Source organism: Hirundo rustica, chromosome 1, assembly GCF_015227805.2.
Source record: "Hirundo rustica isolate bHirRus1 chromosome 1, bHirRus1.pri.v3, whole genome shotgun sequence".
Taxonomy (NCBI): Eukaryota; Metazoa; Chordata; class Aves; order Passeriformes; family Hirundinidae; genus Hirundo; species Hirundo rustica.
The window spans coordinates 7322124-7341383 of NC_053450.1; the positions used below are offsets into that span (position 1 = coordinate 7322124).

Here is a 19260-nt window from a genome sequence, read left to right on the forward strand (position 1 = left end):
TCTTTGTTTCGGGCCTTTGTGTGTGCAGTGGGATGGATGCAGAGGAGGGTGCTGGGGCACTGGAAGGAGACAGGCTGGCTGGGGGGGTGGGTGTAAGGAAACAAAGCCTGGGAAAGCAGCTGATTGCTGTTCATCCTTTCCACCCTCCAGTGCTGCCACGCATGGCCTGGAGCCCTTTAAAGCTAAAGCACAACACTGGCACCAGTGTGAACGGGTGAATCTGTTTTTTTGAAGGTCATTTAGTTCCAACCCTTCTTCCACTAGGCCAGGTTGCTCAAAGCCCCATCCAACCTGGCCTTGAACGCTTGTTCTGCATTATCAGACAAGACCAGTTGCCACAGAGGTATGACCTGAGGCAGTTCCAGGTGCCAGATGCTAAAGAAGCATGAATTTTTGGGAACTGCATTAGGGCTTGCAATCTGTCCCTCACTGAGCTGTGATGTTACAGTGTAGGTAGTATTAGGGAACACTACAATAGGAAAAAGCCCTAAGGCATTGAAGTCTTTCCCTGCCAGCTAGGAACAGATAGCTGCTCATTATTTTGGGAGGGGGTACGCAGCAGGGGTGTCCAGCAAAGCGGCAGTGGGGACAGCAGACACCACACACGTCCTTTGGCCAGCTCACCAACCCTTCCCACAGCCAGCTCCTACTCCTGTGAAACATGGGAGGACCTCAAGCTTTCTAAGGAGCATTCTTCATCGCATCCCACAGAGAGAGGGTTGTGCAAGCTCTATTGCAACAGTTTCTTGCTCAACATCTGCAGGGCAGACGGGAGGGCTGCTCCCAGCTCCCTGTGCTCTGGTGCTGCCATCCATGTGCAGCTGCCAGCACGGGTGGTGCCTGTGGAGAGTGACCAGCCCCTGGGCTGAGGAACTGGCAGCTCAGAGGCTGTGGCTGATCCCAGACTGACCACAGCTGAGCTGTGTCTGCCATGCACTGGGGCCAGTGGCACCAGTGAAAACAAGCCAGGGGGGAGGTGGGCTGGAGCTGAGCCTGGAGATCTCCCTCACTGCAGGAGAGGGTCCCAGCTGCTGGCAGGTGGGGCTGGGGGAGATGCTGTGTCCCCCCAGCTGTGCCTTTGTGCTGGGTCAGCTGCTGGCTCTGTCCCTGCAGCTGTCTCCCTGTGGCTTCACCCAGCTGTTACTGGCACAGGGAGAGTTCTTGGCTGAAAGGTTTCGGTTTCCTAATCAGATTGATTAGCACATAGCATAAACTTAAAAACGGTTTAAACTTAAGGCTCTTCTTGGTTTTTTGGCTTGGAAAAAATCACTGTTATGCTACATTATCCTCCTAACAACCCGCATTTATGTTTTGTTGTTTTTTTTTTTTTCTTGGCTGCCAGCTCTCATTTTCAACTAGAGCCTTCATGAAAACATGCTGGTGGAGTAACTCACAAAAATGGTTGAAAGAAAATAAAAGCAAAATTGTTAGAAAATGTAATGAAATTGAGTATCAGCAGTGTACTGTGCTTGAAGAGGGCTAGGTGATAGCAACTCCTAGGACAGCTGTGAACTGGAGACCACCAGGCAGTGTAACTGTTTCACTTCCCTGATAATACTTGATTTAATGCTTTGATTCCTGACCTCGTCTCATTTGAAACTTCAGGCTATTTAAGGGTTCTGCTTTTGAACTTCCTTTGTCTCAGGTTATTAACTTTTAGTTGGAAATTGAGATAATGTGTAACCAGAGGCTAAGGAAGCCTGGAGCGTCCCAGGTAGTTGAGGGTCTTCAACTTTTGGCACTTCCTGCTCTCTGTTTATTCAGATCCTACTTAACTGTCAGAAGTCATTTGCCTTTTTTTAAAGGGGAGGAACTGCTGTAAAACCTCTTTCGTAATTTATTGTGTAGAACAGTGTCAGAGAAAAGCAGTAACTGTACACAAAGGACCTTGTGATCCCAATGCCTGTAACAAAGAGTAGTTTAAACAGGGCGGAGTGGGGGCAGACGCTTATGCATGAACTGTTTGGATGCTTGCAAATGAATCATTTGATTCACAAACAGGAAGGGTAAATTTGTCTACTTTGTTATAAAATACCCAAGATGTAAACTTCACTTAGATATGCATTATGGCCCAATACTGCACATGGGTGCTATGAACTGGCTTCTCTTGATGTCCACTTGCCTCTGTTTAGTCTCTGCTTAGTGGAGACAAGTTGTTTTTTTTAAGCTTTCCTCCAGTTTGCAGTAACCATGTTTATGTTTGGCCAGTCAGACAAGTTTACAGCACTTACTGTTAATGACTGGAAGAGATCTAATTGACTGTGGAAGGCTCAAAGGCTGTTTGAGCATCACAGTAACTTTTCTTGTCAGTGGTCTGAGAGTCTTGGTTATTTTTTTGATGTGGCTATTTGCCCGTCAACTTTTTCAGACTTTGGAGACATTTTAGCTCTCTCCATCCTTGTCTCATCCTTGCATAATTATTTTGGGAGCTGCTACAGGTGCACAAAACCTCTGCCACCCCTCTCCTTCCTACCTTCCTTCGTGACAGTGCTGGTGACACCTGTGGTTTTCCAGGGAGAAAGTGCAGGGTGATGTGGCTTGGAAACACCTTTTACCTGTGGTCCTGGAGCACAATTTTCACATGGTCCCCTCTCCAAAGAGAACAACACCAGTTTTTGGGAGCTGGGGCCCACAACTGTTTCCTCTTTACCGTTAGATGCTCATGAGTATTTAATCCCACATGCAGAGTGATTGCTGTCCCTCCTGCTTGCACAGCTTGCAGAGATGAAAATGCCATCAAGATGTTCTGGTTACCCTTCTACACATCAGTACTCAAAAGGAGAATAATCTCTGCTGCCAGTGTTTAAGCAAGTAATTTTGAGGAAATTGCCTTCTTTCTGAAGCACTCAGGCAGGAGCCTTTTGTTGCCCTTTGTTTTCTATGATAACACATAAATAGAAATCTGTGGGGTGTGAGGGCAGAGAAATCCTGTAGAGCTGGTAGCAGTGCCCCCAAGCCCTTCATGGGTGTGAGGCTGTTGTGTTTGATTGTGCACCCCAGGGCACAAGCTTGGACAACCCTGCATGTGCCTTCAGAAATAGGAAGTTTGGAATGGGGGCTCTTGGAACTTGATTTGCCTCTGTGCTTGAAAGGAATTCAGTCACACATATGCATAGTACCTAACGTTTGGTATTTATGATTGCAGCTTTGCTGGGGTCTGAGGGTGGCCTGATGGGTGCCTTCTTAGCCTCTTTGCTGGGATCTCTGTTCTGTAAAGCCAGGTTGCACATTTATCCAGTACCTTCTGCTACCAAAACAAGGCTGCAGCAATGATTGTCCCTCCAGTAATGATACAGAGGGAGAGGGGATGCATTCTGAACTTTTAATATCAAAATAATCAGGCTCCTGATAGTTTCCTGAGCTATTAGCCTTGGTTATGACACTTGCAGCAGTGGTTTTGGAGCAGGTTGGGCCGGAAGGGATATAGAAAAGCCTCTGAATGAAATTAACACCATTGCACAGATGACCTCACCCTTACCCACACCTTGCTTACTTCCTAGTCTGATGCCTTCCCTACTACATGGCAAAGATAGATATGCCATCAGTTTTAAAGCATTTTGCCACCTCAGAAAGTGTCTTAAACATTTAGTTTTCTCTTCAAAGTATAATTATTTTAAAATTTAAACAAGTGAGCAGCAATTGCAACAGGTATCTGGGTACGGGGTGGTGGGTGGCCACTGCGTGGAAGTGTTTTTTCCTGGAGAGGAGAACTTGGGACCTCTCAGCAGGCTGAATTGGCCAAACAGAGAAAAAAAAAGTGGTTTTTTTCCAAGTTGGCAACTTTACGCTACTGCTAGCAGATATAAATGAACTTTGTCTTTGGAAGGCATCTGTGAGGCAAGTGCTTTGAAATGTCTATAAAGGGATGCTTGTACGGTTATCTGTTTAGGAGAGCTATGCAGATGCATTAGCTTTGAGCTGCCCTGTCACATAACAGAGGGCAGCACAAAGCACCTATTTAGAAAGTATAAAATTTGTGCTGGACAGGGATGGTACAAAGCCACTTCCCCGTCCTTCTCCTTGGAAAATAAGATGTTTTTTGCAGCGCTGTCAGATAGTGGGGCTTTGTTTGCCAGCTCCTGTGAACAAACAGCGTGGTGTTATCCCGCCTTAAGGCAAGGTTGACGCTTGATGGGAATGTTTCAGGTATTCCTGATGCACAGAAAGAAAACCCAGAGCTTGGAAATGTCTGATCTGAAAAGATTGTGGCTTTGGTATCTTTCCAAAAGTGAGAACTTGGTGAAGGTAGGGCTCTTGTTCAGCAAACTTGGTGGCAGTCATGCAATCTGCTGGTCAGCACTTCCTAATGCCGGCTCTTTCGGAAACATAGAGCAGTAACTTTGAACTATTATGGAAACAGGATTGTTTTTAAGGCTATAAAAAGCATCCATCTTGTTCTTTCTTGGCACAGTTTTCTCACTGATTTGTAGTCAATGCTCTGAGTCCCTGAAAGTCTGAAACTACCCCATGTAAACATCTCTATTCTACGAACAGTGGCTGTGGCTTTGTTCCCTGAGCCACTTCTTACTGGAAAACTGCAGGGGACCTGGCTTCTTACTCTCTTCACCTATGGGAAAACTACAGAAAAATCCCTTGCACTTCTAGTCCCTATTGCAGAATTAGGTGCAATATTAAGGTATTTGTCTTAACAGAACTTGCTGAATTTAAAAAAGTTTATAGGTACAATTGCATATGAATATTTTGACCTCCAAATGTTGCAACAGCATTTATTTTTTCCTCTCTGCCATGCCCAGTGGCTCTCTGTGTAGAATGGTAGATGGCTGCAATCACAAAAACATTTAACACTTGCTAATATGTCACTTGCAGTTTCTCAAAATTTTGCAAATTTTTTTTTTTTTTTTTTTCTCTGCTTAGTCTTTGGTTAAAATTTCTAATGGGTAATGGAAAACCTGGAGAAAAGGGGGAATCAGAGTCACTTGAGTCTCCTGACCATTCAAGTACCTCTGATGTCATCTTGTACATTTGAAGTATAAAGCACTGGAAATGGGGTTAGTTTTGGTCCTGTCTTCATGCCTCAACTGGTGGTGTAAAATGTTAATGAAAAATTTCTCTAAACTTAAAATCTAGAGTCTAATTTTTACCAAAAATCTCCCCAGTTGAATAGCTAGCAAGAAGAGTTCCTAAAATCCAAAGTTATTTGAATGTGAATGGGCACTCACATTTTTCCAGCGCTAACTTGTAGTCTGAGTGTGTCCCTTTGTAGCTTTCTGCAGCATCCAGCTGTCCTGCAAACTGTCACCAGAGCATCTTTGCCCAGGGACAAATGCATCGAGTTGACCCATGGGGCAGAGTGAAAAATAATGCTGCTGTCACTGCTTGGATGCTCCTGTGGGCTTCACAGCCCTTCCTGAGCCACCAGGTCATTTATGTAGACATCATAATGGACTTAAATCAGATTTAAGTCAGGAGACAGGGGATCATGCTTTAAAGAATCAATCTAAGTTATGTTGTGTAGTTCTATGCTTATCTTCAGCAAATAATTAAAATGTGTTCAGCTACATTTAATCAATAATTCCTAAATATGTTTCAGGCTTTTGGCTTGCTTTGAGTGCACTTACTCATATGCTTTACTTGGGACCATTCTAAAATTTACTTTTTAAGAAAATATTTAATTTGATTTATAATTGCACAGATGGACAAAATTGGAAATTTATTAAAGATGCCCGAACCTCACACGATATGCATTTCTCCAGCAGGCTGAAGGATATGTAATAAAATGACTTTGACTTCTGTATTTGCTGCTGCAGCAGTTCTGGATCTCTTTTGAGAACTGTTTCTGGTCATTCATCAGAGCTTCACAGAGAACTGCCCTGACCCTGGTACCTTATCTCTGTCAAGGGAGTGAGGAGATGCTGCTCTCAGCTCCCAGTCTGGACCAGGGCAGAAGGTAGTCTGCCCCTGAGCCATGGCCCATGACTCTGTTTCCCTTGGCAGTCACCTCTCCTGGGTTTGCTGTGTCTGTGTTCCCAGTTAAGCTTCCTGCAGCTGAGGGCTGGGCATCACAGTGCCAGTCCTGCCCAAGAGCAGGATACAGCAGTCAAAACTTCCTTTGGCAGTTTTGAAAATAGCATTATTGCATGAACCTTGTTGGTGTCTGCTTATAGGAGTAACTGATTTTTCTGTCCTGAAGAATGGAGCACATCAATCTGACAATTAATTGATGCGTTTGATACTTCTCACTGTAAAAATCTGGGGGATAGTGAGGGAGCCTTGCATACACAGAAGAAAAAAAAAGCTTTTCAGATACAACTATTCAAGCAAATTTCAGTAGGTAGTTGTGTAGATTTGGTTATGCCTTCTTTTGCCTGTAAGATGACAGTTTCCATGGTTCTCTCTGCTGTCCCTGCCCTGTTTCCTTCAGCATTCCCTGCTTTGAAGCTGTCAAACTTCTTTGATCTTGCAGCTTTAATATTTCTTTAATCTCATATTGTGCAGGATTGTGTATATAAATAAACCAGGGAGGCATTTTACAAGAGATTTATAGCCTTTTTGCAGAGGTCTTTTAAACTATAACCTGAAAGAGTGGGTCATTGTGGGGGCTGGGTGGAGCAGGATCTTTACTTGTTCCTGTATTTAATCTTTGATGCAAGCTGAGAACAAATCTCTTTTCCTCTTTTCAGATATCAGCTACTGACCATGTCAACAGAGTTCCAGGATGCTCACCTTGCAGAGGTGAAACCTCTGGTAGAGAAGGAGGAGGTAATTATTTCAAAGTTTTTAAGAGCTTATGTGCTCTCTGTAAGGACTGCTTTTGGAACTGTACATGTGTTCTTAGATTATTTTGAACATATTGTATGGAAGAAAAGAAGAAAAACTGGAGATGGAATAAGAATAGTTCATTGGGTTGGATTTTTTTTAAAAATGCAAAACTGACCCTAAATTTTTGTTCTTGTTTGGTTTTGTTCTTCTAATATGATGGTGACATTTTTTCTTCTCTGAATAATGACAGCTCTGGGTGTTTTTAGCTGTACCAAATGATGCCAATTGGGCACTCTCTTGTACATGCCTCTATAGCTACACACTTCTCAATGTAAAGACAGGCTTTCTCTGTCAGCTGCCTCTCACAGAGGGAGCCTTTACGTTTCCTTCTTTACATTTCCTTTGGGCAAGCTGAGTCCAGAGGCAGGGCTGAGCCCTTGTCCTCTGAGTGCACTGAGCCATGAGTTACAGCCAGCTGGCTGTGTACAACCCACCTCCTGCTGCAGCCACTGGAGTTGCAGCACAGAAACATCCTAGCTTTTATTTTTTAAACCTTGTTATACTACTTTCCACTCTTTATTGGACTTAAAAAAACCCCAAATCTATCAACAACATCTGGATTCAGTGGCTGTCTGATTCTTCAGTTGTAGCCATACTCTGTGCTTTGGTATGTTCATGGCAAAAAATTCACTGTAGTATTTGAAGGAACATTTCAACATTTTGTATAAATAAAACTAAGATTTTTCTCTTGTTCCCAATGGCTTTTTTCCTTGACAATTATGTATATAAATGTGTTGGGTTTTTTCTGGTCCTATACGCTAGAATTCATTGCTCTATCTGCTACTTACTTTTTTATTCCCTCCCTCTTTTATGTAAACACTTCAGAAAACAATTTCCACTTGTGACTGCAGTGAAATGGCTAGAGAAACTTTAAACACAGCTCCTTTGCCAAGGACATTGCATGAAAGCAGAGCTTGTTTGGGTACCACTGAATGCAGCGCTCAAACTTTTCAGAAACTAAGACCCCTTTTTAATGCCCATATTGTGCAGAAGTACCAAAGCAAAGGAGATTCTAAGCAGAAGTCCTGTTAGTATTGAAATATTTTTGCTTCAAAGTTCAGAAATATCTTAAAATACTGATTAACTTCCTGGGTTTTGGTAGCACTTAGGTCAAAAGTTGGAATCTTGACAATGAGCCTTGTATGCTTTTGTTCATGACGTTACCTTAAATTTTGTCTGCATGGGGGAAATTAGGATGGAGTTGGATTTCCTCTGTGGCCAATGTAACATACACGAAGGATGCTAATGTATTTTGAGAAAGTGGAAAATATTGCCCTGAAGGATGCTCAGCACATATTGAGATGAACAGTGGAGTTGGTTATTGGGTGAGGCTCTCTGGAGTTGTCCTGGCTTGTTGTGCTTGGGTTTCTGCTACAGCCAAGTCTTTTTTTCCTGGGCGATGATCACCCTTATTTCGATTTCATATGCTGTTGGTACAGATGCCAAATGTATTTATTCCTTTCAGCTCTGGGTCCCACTGGAACAAAAGTGGCTGAAATGCTGTGTTTAAAAGGTCATGAGACCAACAGCACAGTAAGAGTAAAACACAGCAGATTGTCTAAAGCTAAAGCTGTGCAAGATTGTTTCTGCTCAGTCAGATCTTAGGCAGTTGTTTGCATGTCCAAGACTGTGCCTAATTGCCTAAAAGTCACAGCTGTGAGAATTACAGGTTGTACTGCAGTGCTTTGAGGGTCCCCTTAGAAAGCAGCTATGGTGCTTCTGACCTTAATTTATCTGGGCTTCTGAGGCTGAGTGATCTCTTTGCCAGGATTCTAAGCTTTCCTTTTCATCTCAATATTATTTTTCAAGCTTTGCCCTCTTTTGCACTTTGCAGCATAAAGTGTTTGCTTGGCTGCTCTTCCCTGTTTTCAGCCTGCAGTGGAAATAAGATTTTGACTTTTCTTCCTTAAAAAGAGTTATAAGACATTTCCTCCTTTGAAGCTATCAGTCTTGTAGGCTATTTGAGGTGGGGAGGTTTTCACCTAACTCCTTTCCTCGTGGAGACCCTGGGCAGGTGCAGGAGATTTTCAGTAGCAGTTATGGCAAGTTGGAATGGACCTCTCTGTGTCCAGCCAGCTTCCTAAACAGTGCAAAGACTAAATGTGGCTGGAATAAGACCCTTCCCACTTTCTACATCATGTAACCAAGCCTCAGTGATGACTGCTGGACTGAGTTGCAAGTGTTCAGTGTGTTCTTGAACGTCCTAGGTAGGACTGAGGCTGTTGGCTGTTCCATGGCTACAAAGGATGATGCAGAAAAGTTCAGTTTTACTGCTCCTTGTGAGTGTATTGCTCAGAGATTTAATGATAACTGAGGATGCACCAGTTTCTATCCTTCATTTTGCCAGTCTGTAATCTAGTATTTTACTGCTTTCATTTCTCCATGAAGATTAGGGGGTTTAAAAGCTCTTGGGTGAATATTGATGCTCATCAGAAAAGCTTTCATTGAATGGACAGAGAGAACTCTCAAATGCAGAACTGGGGGGCTAGAACACATATCCAAGCATAATTTTCCATAGATGCAAGTTACTTCTATTAATGCTTTCAAATCTCTTCACAGGCTATCACTCGCCTCCTTCCAGACTTCGATGTTCAGGCAAGTAAAGCTATTTTTTTTTTTTTTTCCTTTTCTCTTTTTCTTTTTGCACGAGGAGAGATTGAATTGACATTTGAGAAAGCAGCGAGATGTGACCAGAAGGGACTGCCTGCTTGCCAGGAGTGCTGTCACCGTGGGAGAGGGTTCTGAATGGGGCTGTGCTGTCATGATGTGAAGGGGACCGCAGGGGGCCTTTTCAGACTGGAGCTGAGAAAGTTTCAGTCAGAGAGGGTGGCTGGTTTGCAACAGTTCTATTCTTGCTAAGAGAATGAGAATCTTCAGCAGTGGGAGTGAAAACAATATATTCCCCTCCCACATGGACACACACTTTCCCCAGTTAATTTGCTTTCATTAGCAGTGTGCACGCATTTCCTCAGAGGAAACGTTCCTCTGGATGCATCCCATTATGCTGTTGAAATTTTCCAAAATATTCCTGAAGTCTGTGGGGTGGTGGAAGGTGCTAAGCAAATCAGTGTCATGAGTAACAGGAGTGATGGTATTTCTATATTTTTATTTGGAGACAGAATATACAAGTTTGTGGCACACCACTAGGTCACATGGTGGCCCTTCACTTCCCCGAGTGTCATGCTTTTGAGAGGTGACTTGGTCATTCTTCTGGCTCCCCTTATTTTATTGCCATTTGGGCTTTTGACTGAGAAGTTTGCCCTTGCTGGTCCTTAGCTGAGACTAAGGAATTGCATGGCTGCAGGAGCCAGGCTGGATTGAATGAGGATGGAGATCAGGGAGGGTGTACCTGCCTCGAGCAGGGTGGGCAGTGTTTTCCCACTGCTCAGGACAAGGGTTAGGTACTGGAAAAGAGGCTCACGGGGTGTCTGATTCTTGTCAAGGTGTGTAGAAATGGAAGCAGACTGAAAAAATAGGGAAAGCTATTAAATTGTTCTAGTCTCTGTTCATGTTCTTAAAGGAAATTACCCTTCTCTACTTTATTGCATTTTGAGCTTTATTAGCACCTGTCTATATGTTTGTATTCAATGTTGTGCCAATTGCTTAAAAAATACAGCACAAATTCAAGACTTTTCCTTGGAAACCAAGTGAGACAGCTATCTTGGACCTTTTTTCATCTTTCAATGGTTCTTACTTCTATAGCAAAGCTCTAGTTTACACTAATCCTGCATCTTCCCCCTCATTTTTTTTCTAATGAAATCTACTGCCTGAAGTCTTGATAAATTTAAGTTAGGATTGTCACCATACAGCTTCTTGCAGGATTGTGCACAGCATGGGAGAATCTGTTTGGCTCCGGATTGATCACTTGGTCTAAATGAATTGAATCCCAGATTAAGTCTGCTAACAGGAATACTACAGTATTTTGATTAAGAATCCAGAAGTGACCCATATTTCACTTCTATTCTTGGAATAAAATCCTTGGTTTGTAAACCATGTGTATATATAGATTTTTTAACTTGCAAGATCAAATTCTCTAAGCCTTTTTGCTTTTTTTTCCCCCTCCATGTTTTGGATTAACTGTCGCTAATCCAGAGCAGTGGTTCTTGTCATTTAGCCCTGTTCTGCCAGCTCTTACTTTTTTTAATGATCTGTCTTTGTTAAGAGTTTAATCTTTAGTTGTTCCAGTTTAGGAAAAATGTGGAAGAACAGTCTCAATGCATTTTGTTAAGAATTTTGATTGCAAAGGAGACTTGGCTTTGGTCCTTAAAGCCAGAAGTACCCTCCCTCTGTTTCTTTAAGTTCTTTTGTGGTTGATTTGTGGAAAAAGTGGTTTGGAACTGCTGTGAGAGATTTGGTTGCTTAGTTCATTAGAGAAATTCATGTGTGGCCCCAGAGGACCTGGGTCACTCAGGAGTGAGGTTGAAGTGTGGTCTTAGTGAGCAGCGTCTCCCATGAACTACTTGGGAAGAGGACTGACCTGGCCAGGGAAGGAAATTATTGGTACTTGTTGATGGGGCTTATTCAATGCCTGTGTATGGATGTGGGTGTCCACTGCTAGTTCCTCCATCCTTCTGGGAACAAGTTAAGCAGTGTTCAGTTAATGACTTTATTTCTGCCACTAGTAAAAAGAACTGTCCATGAGGTATTTTCCTTCCAAGAGTAAATTTTACCTAGTTTCTCAGACTTGGAAAGAAATAAATTCTTATTTCACATGCAATTCTAGACACACTAGAGTTAAATATGGCTTTCTATTTTTAAAGTAAGCCACTGTATAGTGGTATATTGCCTTTCTGAAAGCACATTTCACAAGATGTGTGCATGGTTATTCTCTGGAGGTAAACCTTTGTGAAGCTACCAGGGGATGGCCAAGACAAGATCTGAAAGAAGTGACAGCTCTGAGCTGCCTCTAGTCAGTAATTTGTTACTGTGTCTGTCTGTGGCCCCCACCTGAAAATTGAAGTAAAGGTCTCCTGTGTCTCAAGAAGGGGAGTGTTCCTGGCCAAACCTGTTTTAGGATGATTGATGACAAACCAGTGCGGGGCACTGTGCCCTGGGTGGCTTTGTCTTCAAGCCAAGCACATTCTGATTGCATTTCCAGTTTGATGTATGTGCACATTCTCCAGCTCGGTAGCTTTGGAGCCAGTGGAGCCCTGGCTCCTCATCACTGTGCATATTCATCCTCCCAGCTCTGTGTTTCAGTCCATCAGCACTCTGCTTTCTCGGTAGCTCAGCAAAACTTGAAGCTGTGAGGCAGCTGTAGGGAGCAGAGACGGGTTTGTCCCTTGCAATTCATGGCTCATGGCTATCTGCATGCTTAGGCACAAAAGATCCCTTTCTGCTTTACTTTCTCCTGTTCAGGGAGAAGGGAAGAGCTGCTCTGCACGGGGAGATGAATCAGCTGGTGCCTGTGGCAGGAGGGGTGGGATTCCCAGTGGGTTTGGGACATTGCAGTGTGCTCTGTGGACTTCCTCATCCTTGGGGATGCTGAAGGAAAGGGATGGGAGTGGCTGTGGTTTTGTACTCAGCAGAGCAGGGTGACCCAGTGCTAATCGGACTAGGAAGAATCCCTGGGCAGAGCCATCACAATAACCTGCGTCACTTCCTGCAAAAAAGTTTTTGTTCTTGGCTTCCACCTTAGCAGGGTAACTTACATTTACATCTGAAGTTATCATCCTTATTGATATACCTGACTCCCAACCTAATTTGAGGAACCCTTTTCTTAATATTGCTCATTCAGAATAGAAATGTTAACAAATTTTTTTAAAAAAAGAAATGTGGGCATTGGGGATTTAGGGAATAACAAGCATAAGATTAATTGAAATTCTATTTTAGAGTAGAAAAAGCTAGTGAGAAAATGCTAAAGAACTTCAGGGCAAAGGGATTTTGAAACTCAACATTGAAATAGCATATTTAAAGCTCAAATTATTTTAATCTCCAAGAAACTGAAAAAGAAAAGTGAAGAAATAGCTTATGCAGGTATTACTATTATAAAGTTCTTAAGTAATATGATTTTAAAAGGCACTATCTCCTAGAAATTTAAAAGCTATTTAAATCTTCTTTAAAAGCTCTGAAGCTTTTCCCTCAGTTCTGAGGTAAGAGAAGGGAGGTGTATTTAACAGTCATAATATTATGAATTAAAATAAAAGCATGAGATTGTAATTGAGGATTAAGTATATTTGAAAGCTTTAAAATAATCTTGATGGAACGTGGTATTTTACTTAAAATATAAAACATGACGTGTTTAGCAAAACATTCAGTGTGCGTGTACAGTTTTCCTTTTTAGACATCTGAGATATTTTGGTTGCATATTCCCTACTTCAGGAAACAACTTGTTCATAAATATGTTTCTCAATCCATGTCTTACTTACCCAGGGTGGAGAGGGCAAGGGATAAATGAGCCATGTTTGTGATAACAAATTGTCTTCCTCTTCTCACCTCATGAAAAAATATAAAGGTCACTTGAAGCAAAAATAAAATCTATTTTAGGATCTACCAGCTCCCCCAAACTGAGACAGCCTCGCTTAAATTCCATGTTTTGGAAGTATTTTTCTGTGTGTGTTTAGTGCACTAAGACAAGACTGCACCTCTGTTGAAGTGAGAGATGTGAACAGATGGTGTGTTTGTCTTTATCCTTCTATCGGATTAGTGTACCTTGGATTTTTTTTCCAAGATAGTGTTTTAATACAAATCAGTTGGTGAAGAGCCTCTTACTATAATGTTGATGTTGATTGGGATGTGCTGCCATCTGTTTTCAGTGCTCTGCATTTTGAAAACATCCATCCCTACATCACGTAGACAAATCTCTTGATCTTTAATAGGATCAATAGGGATGTGAAGTTGTTGATGTCACCAAACAAACTGGTTTGAATTGATTGTATTTTTGGAACCTTGTGTGCATTTTCCATTAAGAATTTGTGCTATGGGAAAATAGCACAACCCTACTGAATTAGGGGAATCTCACTGTGATGATAATGAGGAATTGAGCTAATTGTTAAACTGACTGTGTTATGCCAATTATTGGGAGCATGGTCACCTGTTGTCTCTGAACTATTTTTAGCTGGCACTGAGTTTGAACTAGACTCAGCCTTCCAGCTCCGGAAGAGTTGTCTGTGGCGGTCAGTGGCATGTGCAAGTTCAAGGGTTTGGTTTTATCTACCATGAAAAGACTTTTTCTTTCATGCATGAAGGAGGATGATCCTGAATCTTGAAGGCACTCCCTGCAAAGAAAACAAGTTCTGGATTTTGACTGTTGTCACTGGAAAGCTCTAGTAATAGAAATATGATTATATGAAATGCCTATTAGTCTCTAACTGAGGAGAAAATAATTTCAATATTCCACACTCAGCAGGAGGTGTGTTACACAATAATGCTTACACTCATTACAGTGCTGAGGTTGCCAAATTATTATTTTTTTAATTAGCTAAGCGTAAAAGAGTAGAATGTGGAAAATATTAACTGCCATCATTATTAATTTTAGATTAATTTTAGCTATTATTAATTGCTATGTACTGGCACTGCAAATCTCTTCAGGAGTATTGTACAATGACAGCGCCCAAATATGTATTAAAGACACAGAATGTATTGGGACCCTGGGCAATCTGATTTAGTGAGTGGCATTCCTGCCTACAGCAGGGGGGTTGGAATTAGATGATCTTTAACATCCCCAACCCAAGCCTTTCTATAGTTCTATTTTAATAGTATATGTTAATGATATACCCAGTTTATAATGTACAATACCATATTTTCTGCCAAAAGCTGAACTTAGTGACATCAGTGTGGTGATGTAGGAATACTTTAAACTAAGTGTTGCTTATCTACTTTGGAAATATTAAATATCAAATGTTTAAAAGGTCTTGGTTATTTTGTTCAGAATCATTGTGACTTACACTAATTTTTTAGTCACTTGTGTTTACTGGGAGCTTTAATTCTGTTTTTTAGGAAATAACTCAATTCTGATTTAATTTAGCCTAAGTTTGGGGTGTTTCAGCATTTCAGATAACGAGATGTGAAATGAAGCTAAACTTCTCAAAATCTGATGGAAACAGCAGCAGGAAAGACTGCTAAATCCCAGGTCTGAAATTTGGCACTTTGTGCATTGTGTGGCAAGGACTAAGTTCATCTTTGATGTCTGACCTCTGTTGAGTACATTCTTCCCCTGGTCAAACCTGGTTCAAATCCTATTTAAGAGTGACATCCTCGTGAATTAGACTGTTTTGGTTTCCCCAGCTGGGCATTATGGGAGTCATAAGCCTATATAGGAGAGCAGCTTGTCTATATAACGCAGTTCCCTGCTGGGACAAAGTAAAAACCTGCCACCCGTCCTCTGTTTGACTCACTGGATTTGTCACCCTGTTTTGCCTAAGGATGGTCCTAGATGTGGAAGATACAGCTTACCTGATAAGTAATGCAGTGAGTATGCAGAGGAATGAGTCTCTAAGGAGATACAGAAGCTGAAAATTTAGAGTTTTGGTGGAGTATAGCTCAGAGAGTAGAGATGCTTAATTTCTCTTATGTACAAGGGGAGATAGTTCTTGATTCACTGCCTCAGATGTAACTTAAAACTGATGTAATTGTGTAATTAAAAGGAAAATAGATGAAATGAAAATAGAATGGTGTTGCCTAGAACCTTTATTTGCAACAAAATGTGCAGTGCATTCCTTGTATCAAATTAAGGAGCTGAGATTTAGATTGAATTCTTACCTCAGATATTGAAAGGTAATCAAACCTTTTAAAAGGTTTTTGCAGAGGCTTTACACCTCTGATTTCTAATTTTCAATAGATTTGAATTTAACTTGGACTTTGCCTCTGAGTGTTACTACATAAAACAGGTCAAGAAAGCCCTGCAGCAGCAGGCTGCGCTGAATGGCATGGATTATATCTGTGTCCTGTGCCAGTAAATAAAGGATTCTGGTGAGATGCAAAGACTGGCTACTGACTATATAATTTTGATTGTTACGTGAGTGTAACCATACTGTAAATAAGTGTCAGAAATAACTGTTAGTTTGTGATTCCCTTTATACATGTTGGCAAAGTACCAAATTGTTTATATCCATCTGAAGTTCAAGTGGAAAAAGAAACAAAAAACTGTTCAATCTTTTGTGTAAATCACATCTAACTTAGAGATCCAAAAGATGGCGTTCAAGGGAACTTTGGTATGTTAATGAAGGTGTCCTTGGCTTTAAGATCAGTAAGCAGTATAAACTCCTGTTATGCCACATAATAGAAGTTGACTTCGTAATGTTTTTCTGATAAGCACCACCATAATGTTGTGCTATTAGCAAACTAATTTTGTTCTATTAGCAAACTTTAGGCAGTTGCATTTATGATGAGGTCTGTACCTCACAAGCCATAAACCAAACAAATCTGGCTGCTGATTTTATTGGAGAAGACTACTGCAATTGCAAAGCTTCACCATGTAATAAATCCTTACGGCAAATAAGGATATACAAACTACTTAATGCTGCTTTCATTGGGGCATAGTGGTTATTTTCTCAGCTAGAGTTCTTTTTCTACAAATCAGAAATATTTTATCATGGTGACTTGCACTTTTGCAGATGTTGAGAGTCATCATTGTAAGCTCATGTTTTTCTAGGTGTCGTTACAACAAAACTGCTTTGTTTTCTTAACCTGCCTTTTAATGTGGTTAAAGAACTGTTTAGCTATTCCCCTCAGCATCTGGTTACAGCTAGCAGCTTGTGTGCTTCTGTACTTGTCTGTGGACTGGAGGAGGTGACAGTCAAATGTAAAATGTCAGCACGGAGTCCCGACCATGGGGGAGAACAGGGGGTGTCAGGATGGGATTGAGAGCAGACCCTGGGATGGGGCAGGATGTGTGCTTGTGGTCCCTCAGGGTCTGCTGCAGCAGATGTGGAGCACTTGGACAATCCCTGACAGATTCTTGCTGTTCTCTCCCAGGAGCAAGATGTGGAGACAGTGCATGGCTCAGTGCGTGTCACCATGTGTGGCACTCCCAGGGGGAACCGCCCGGCCATCCTCACCTACCACGACATCGGGCTGAACCGTGAGTACTCTTCGTTTTACCAGCACAGCTTCTGGGACAGCACTGCCAGAGTCAGAGCTGTGACAGCAGCACTGGTTAGGAAACCCTTCCCAGGTCCTTGCTTGTTTGTGTGCATTGGGAGCTGTTAGATGGCACCTAGCTCTTCTCTTATAGCAAGTGTAATTCTCAGACTTTCTTTATCATCCTTGCTTAGTAAGTAATTGCAGTGTTTCAATTAAAGGGGCAAAAGACCTCTGAAAGTTTGCAGTGACTGTGTATGAATGTAAAAAATCTCAAGGGGAGGCTGATGATGTATTGCCAACAGGACTGTAAAAGGAGCTCTGCTGGGGCTTTGGGGCCTGTCTGATAAGCAGCCTTGTGCTGCTTGGGTTTATATGAATTACTTGTCAAATGAGTATGAAGTGAGTGCTGGCTTTGTGTCCTTAGCTAGCATTAGGAAAAAAGACATTAAGTGCCTTTTTATCTTATCTGTCATATAATAAGTTAATATCCAGACCTGCTGTAGTTCGTTCTTTTGTCAGTCCTATTTGTTGCACACAGTTCATGGTTTCTTAATCAGTTATCAATATTTAAAAACACCTGCTGATCTTTACAGTCTGGTTATTGCAATGGGTTGAATATTACTATTAAGATTAAAAAATGCTTCCTTGCCTGTATTTTGCGGAAATGTCTTTAATTTTGATTTTCAGTGAATCAGGGCAGAGAAAATCTGGAACTTAAGTTTAAATTTAACCTTTTTCTTTCCAGAGTTACAAAGTTGTTCTGGACTTACATATTCTTCTAAAGTTGATTTGAGCTAAAAGTATTTTATATTCTGCCAATATTTTGCATGTGTGTTGTGTGAGGACATTCAGAAACACACAGAATATTGAACAATTTTCTAGGCATCACAAAGATGGTGCTTTCCACACCAGAAGGAAAAGATGCTAATCCTCTCCCTGTATTAATATTGCTTAAAAATCAGAAATCAGATCACCTCAAGCCTTGGAACCTACAGCACTGAGTAGCCCAAAGAGATGATTTTCTCTTGACTTGTCTTCAGCAGTTGATCACATAAGGTTTAACTTGTAATATTTGGGCAAAAGCACAAGCCAGAATCTTAGCCTTGAATATTTTTTTTCCTTCATTTATCTTGACACAATTAAAGAAAAAAAAAGAAAACTGATAAGGAAATGGATAATTTAATATAAGACAAAACCTAAAGGATGAATACCTTTGGCTAAATTTTGTTAGTATTTTAACTTTGCATAAAGAATAATTTTTTTAAGAATTAGGTGCACCAAGCAAATACTTCTAGTAGGTACAAAAATAAGATGGAAAACCTTAGCTAACCTGATTGATTCAACTTCTCGCTAACCTGCAGAATAAATTAATAAAATTTTTTTGTAGCTGCAAACTTAGTATTTCTTTCAGCATAATTAGTTCATATTTTCTTTTCCTTCCCAAGATAAAACTTGCTTCAATCCTCTCTTCAACTTCGAGGATATGCAGGAAATCACCCAGCACTTTGCAGTCTGCCATGTGGATGCACCTGGTCAGCAGGATGGAGCACCATCTTTCCAGGCTGGGTGAGTTGTCAGGGAAACAACCCATGCTTTCATAGTTACCTCTTTTAGGTAAAAAGAGTCTTGATCTGCAATTTCATTAAAAAGTACTTGCACCAAGCACAGTAGTTGGCTTTTGAACTTAGATTCTGACACTATTTCTAAAGTACTGGAGTTTTGGGTGCTCTGTTTTGTTGTTCACAGCAGACTTTGGGGCTGCAATTTTGTGTTTTAGCTCAGATAACTAGACTGCTTGTAAAGCAGTTCCTTTAAAGATATCTATATCTTGTCAATTTAAATATTGAGTTAGCTTGTTTTCTATTGATATCCTGAATATAAACACTAAATGAAGACTAAATTATTACTATAAACAAGACAGGCATTAACCTCTACATAACATCCCTCATAAATCTGTGATCCTTATGAAATGGCAGCATGGTAGATATTAAGTTGATAACCTACCTGGAAAATCCAGGTTTTTGGGCAGCTACAAGGTGGTGAACCCCCACAGAAGGTTGTGGATAGCTGCGTCCTCCTGACTGTTCCACAAACAGTGCTGTAACTCTTGGAAACCTTGTGTGCTACAAGCACTGTCGTTGCCAAAATTCTTTATCTGTTTAGGTCAAATGAGACAGGTTTACCTTGAGATGCCCCTTGGACAAGAATCAGCTTGGCTGAGGAAGGGACCAGCCAAGGGGAGGATACAAGGCAAGGACCAGTTGTTCTGGAAGAACTGCGTATTAAGGAGCTTATAAGTACCCTTATTGCATGAGCCAGTCTATTTCCCTGCTTAATTTTTAAGCTGGTCTGATGCTGTCGTTAGCTGCAATGGCCCAGTTGTCTATCAGAGCAGCCTACAAAGCTATTTCAGTCACCCTGTCTTTGCATTTGTTTAAATCATGAGCTTTTAAGTGC

General features: G+C 41.3%; 1 protein-coding gene across 1 annotated transcript in view; it reads left to right on the forward strand.

The window, feature by feature from the left end:
* NDRG1 (N-myc downstream regulated 1) overlaps positions 1-19260 on the forward strand; it is a 39328-nt gene that overhangs the window by 6660 nt on the left and 13408 nt on the right. The window contains exons 2-5 of the mRNA XM_040059083.2: positions 6642-6720; positions 9340-9375; positions 16696-16801; positions 18249-18369. Coding sequence (XP_039915017.1) covers positions 6658-6720; positions 9340-9375; positions 16696-16801; positions 18249-18369 — 326 coding nt within the window. The 5' untranslated portion in view covers positions 6642-6657. The remainder of the gene's footprint in view (positions 1-6641; positions 6721-9339; positions 9376-16695; positions 16802-18248; positions 18370-19260) is intronic.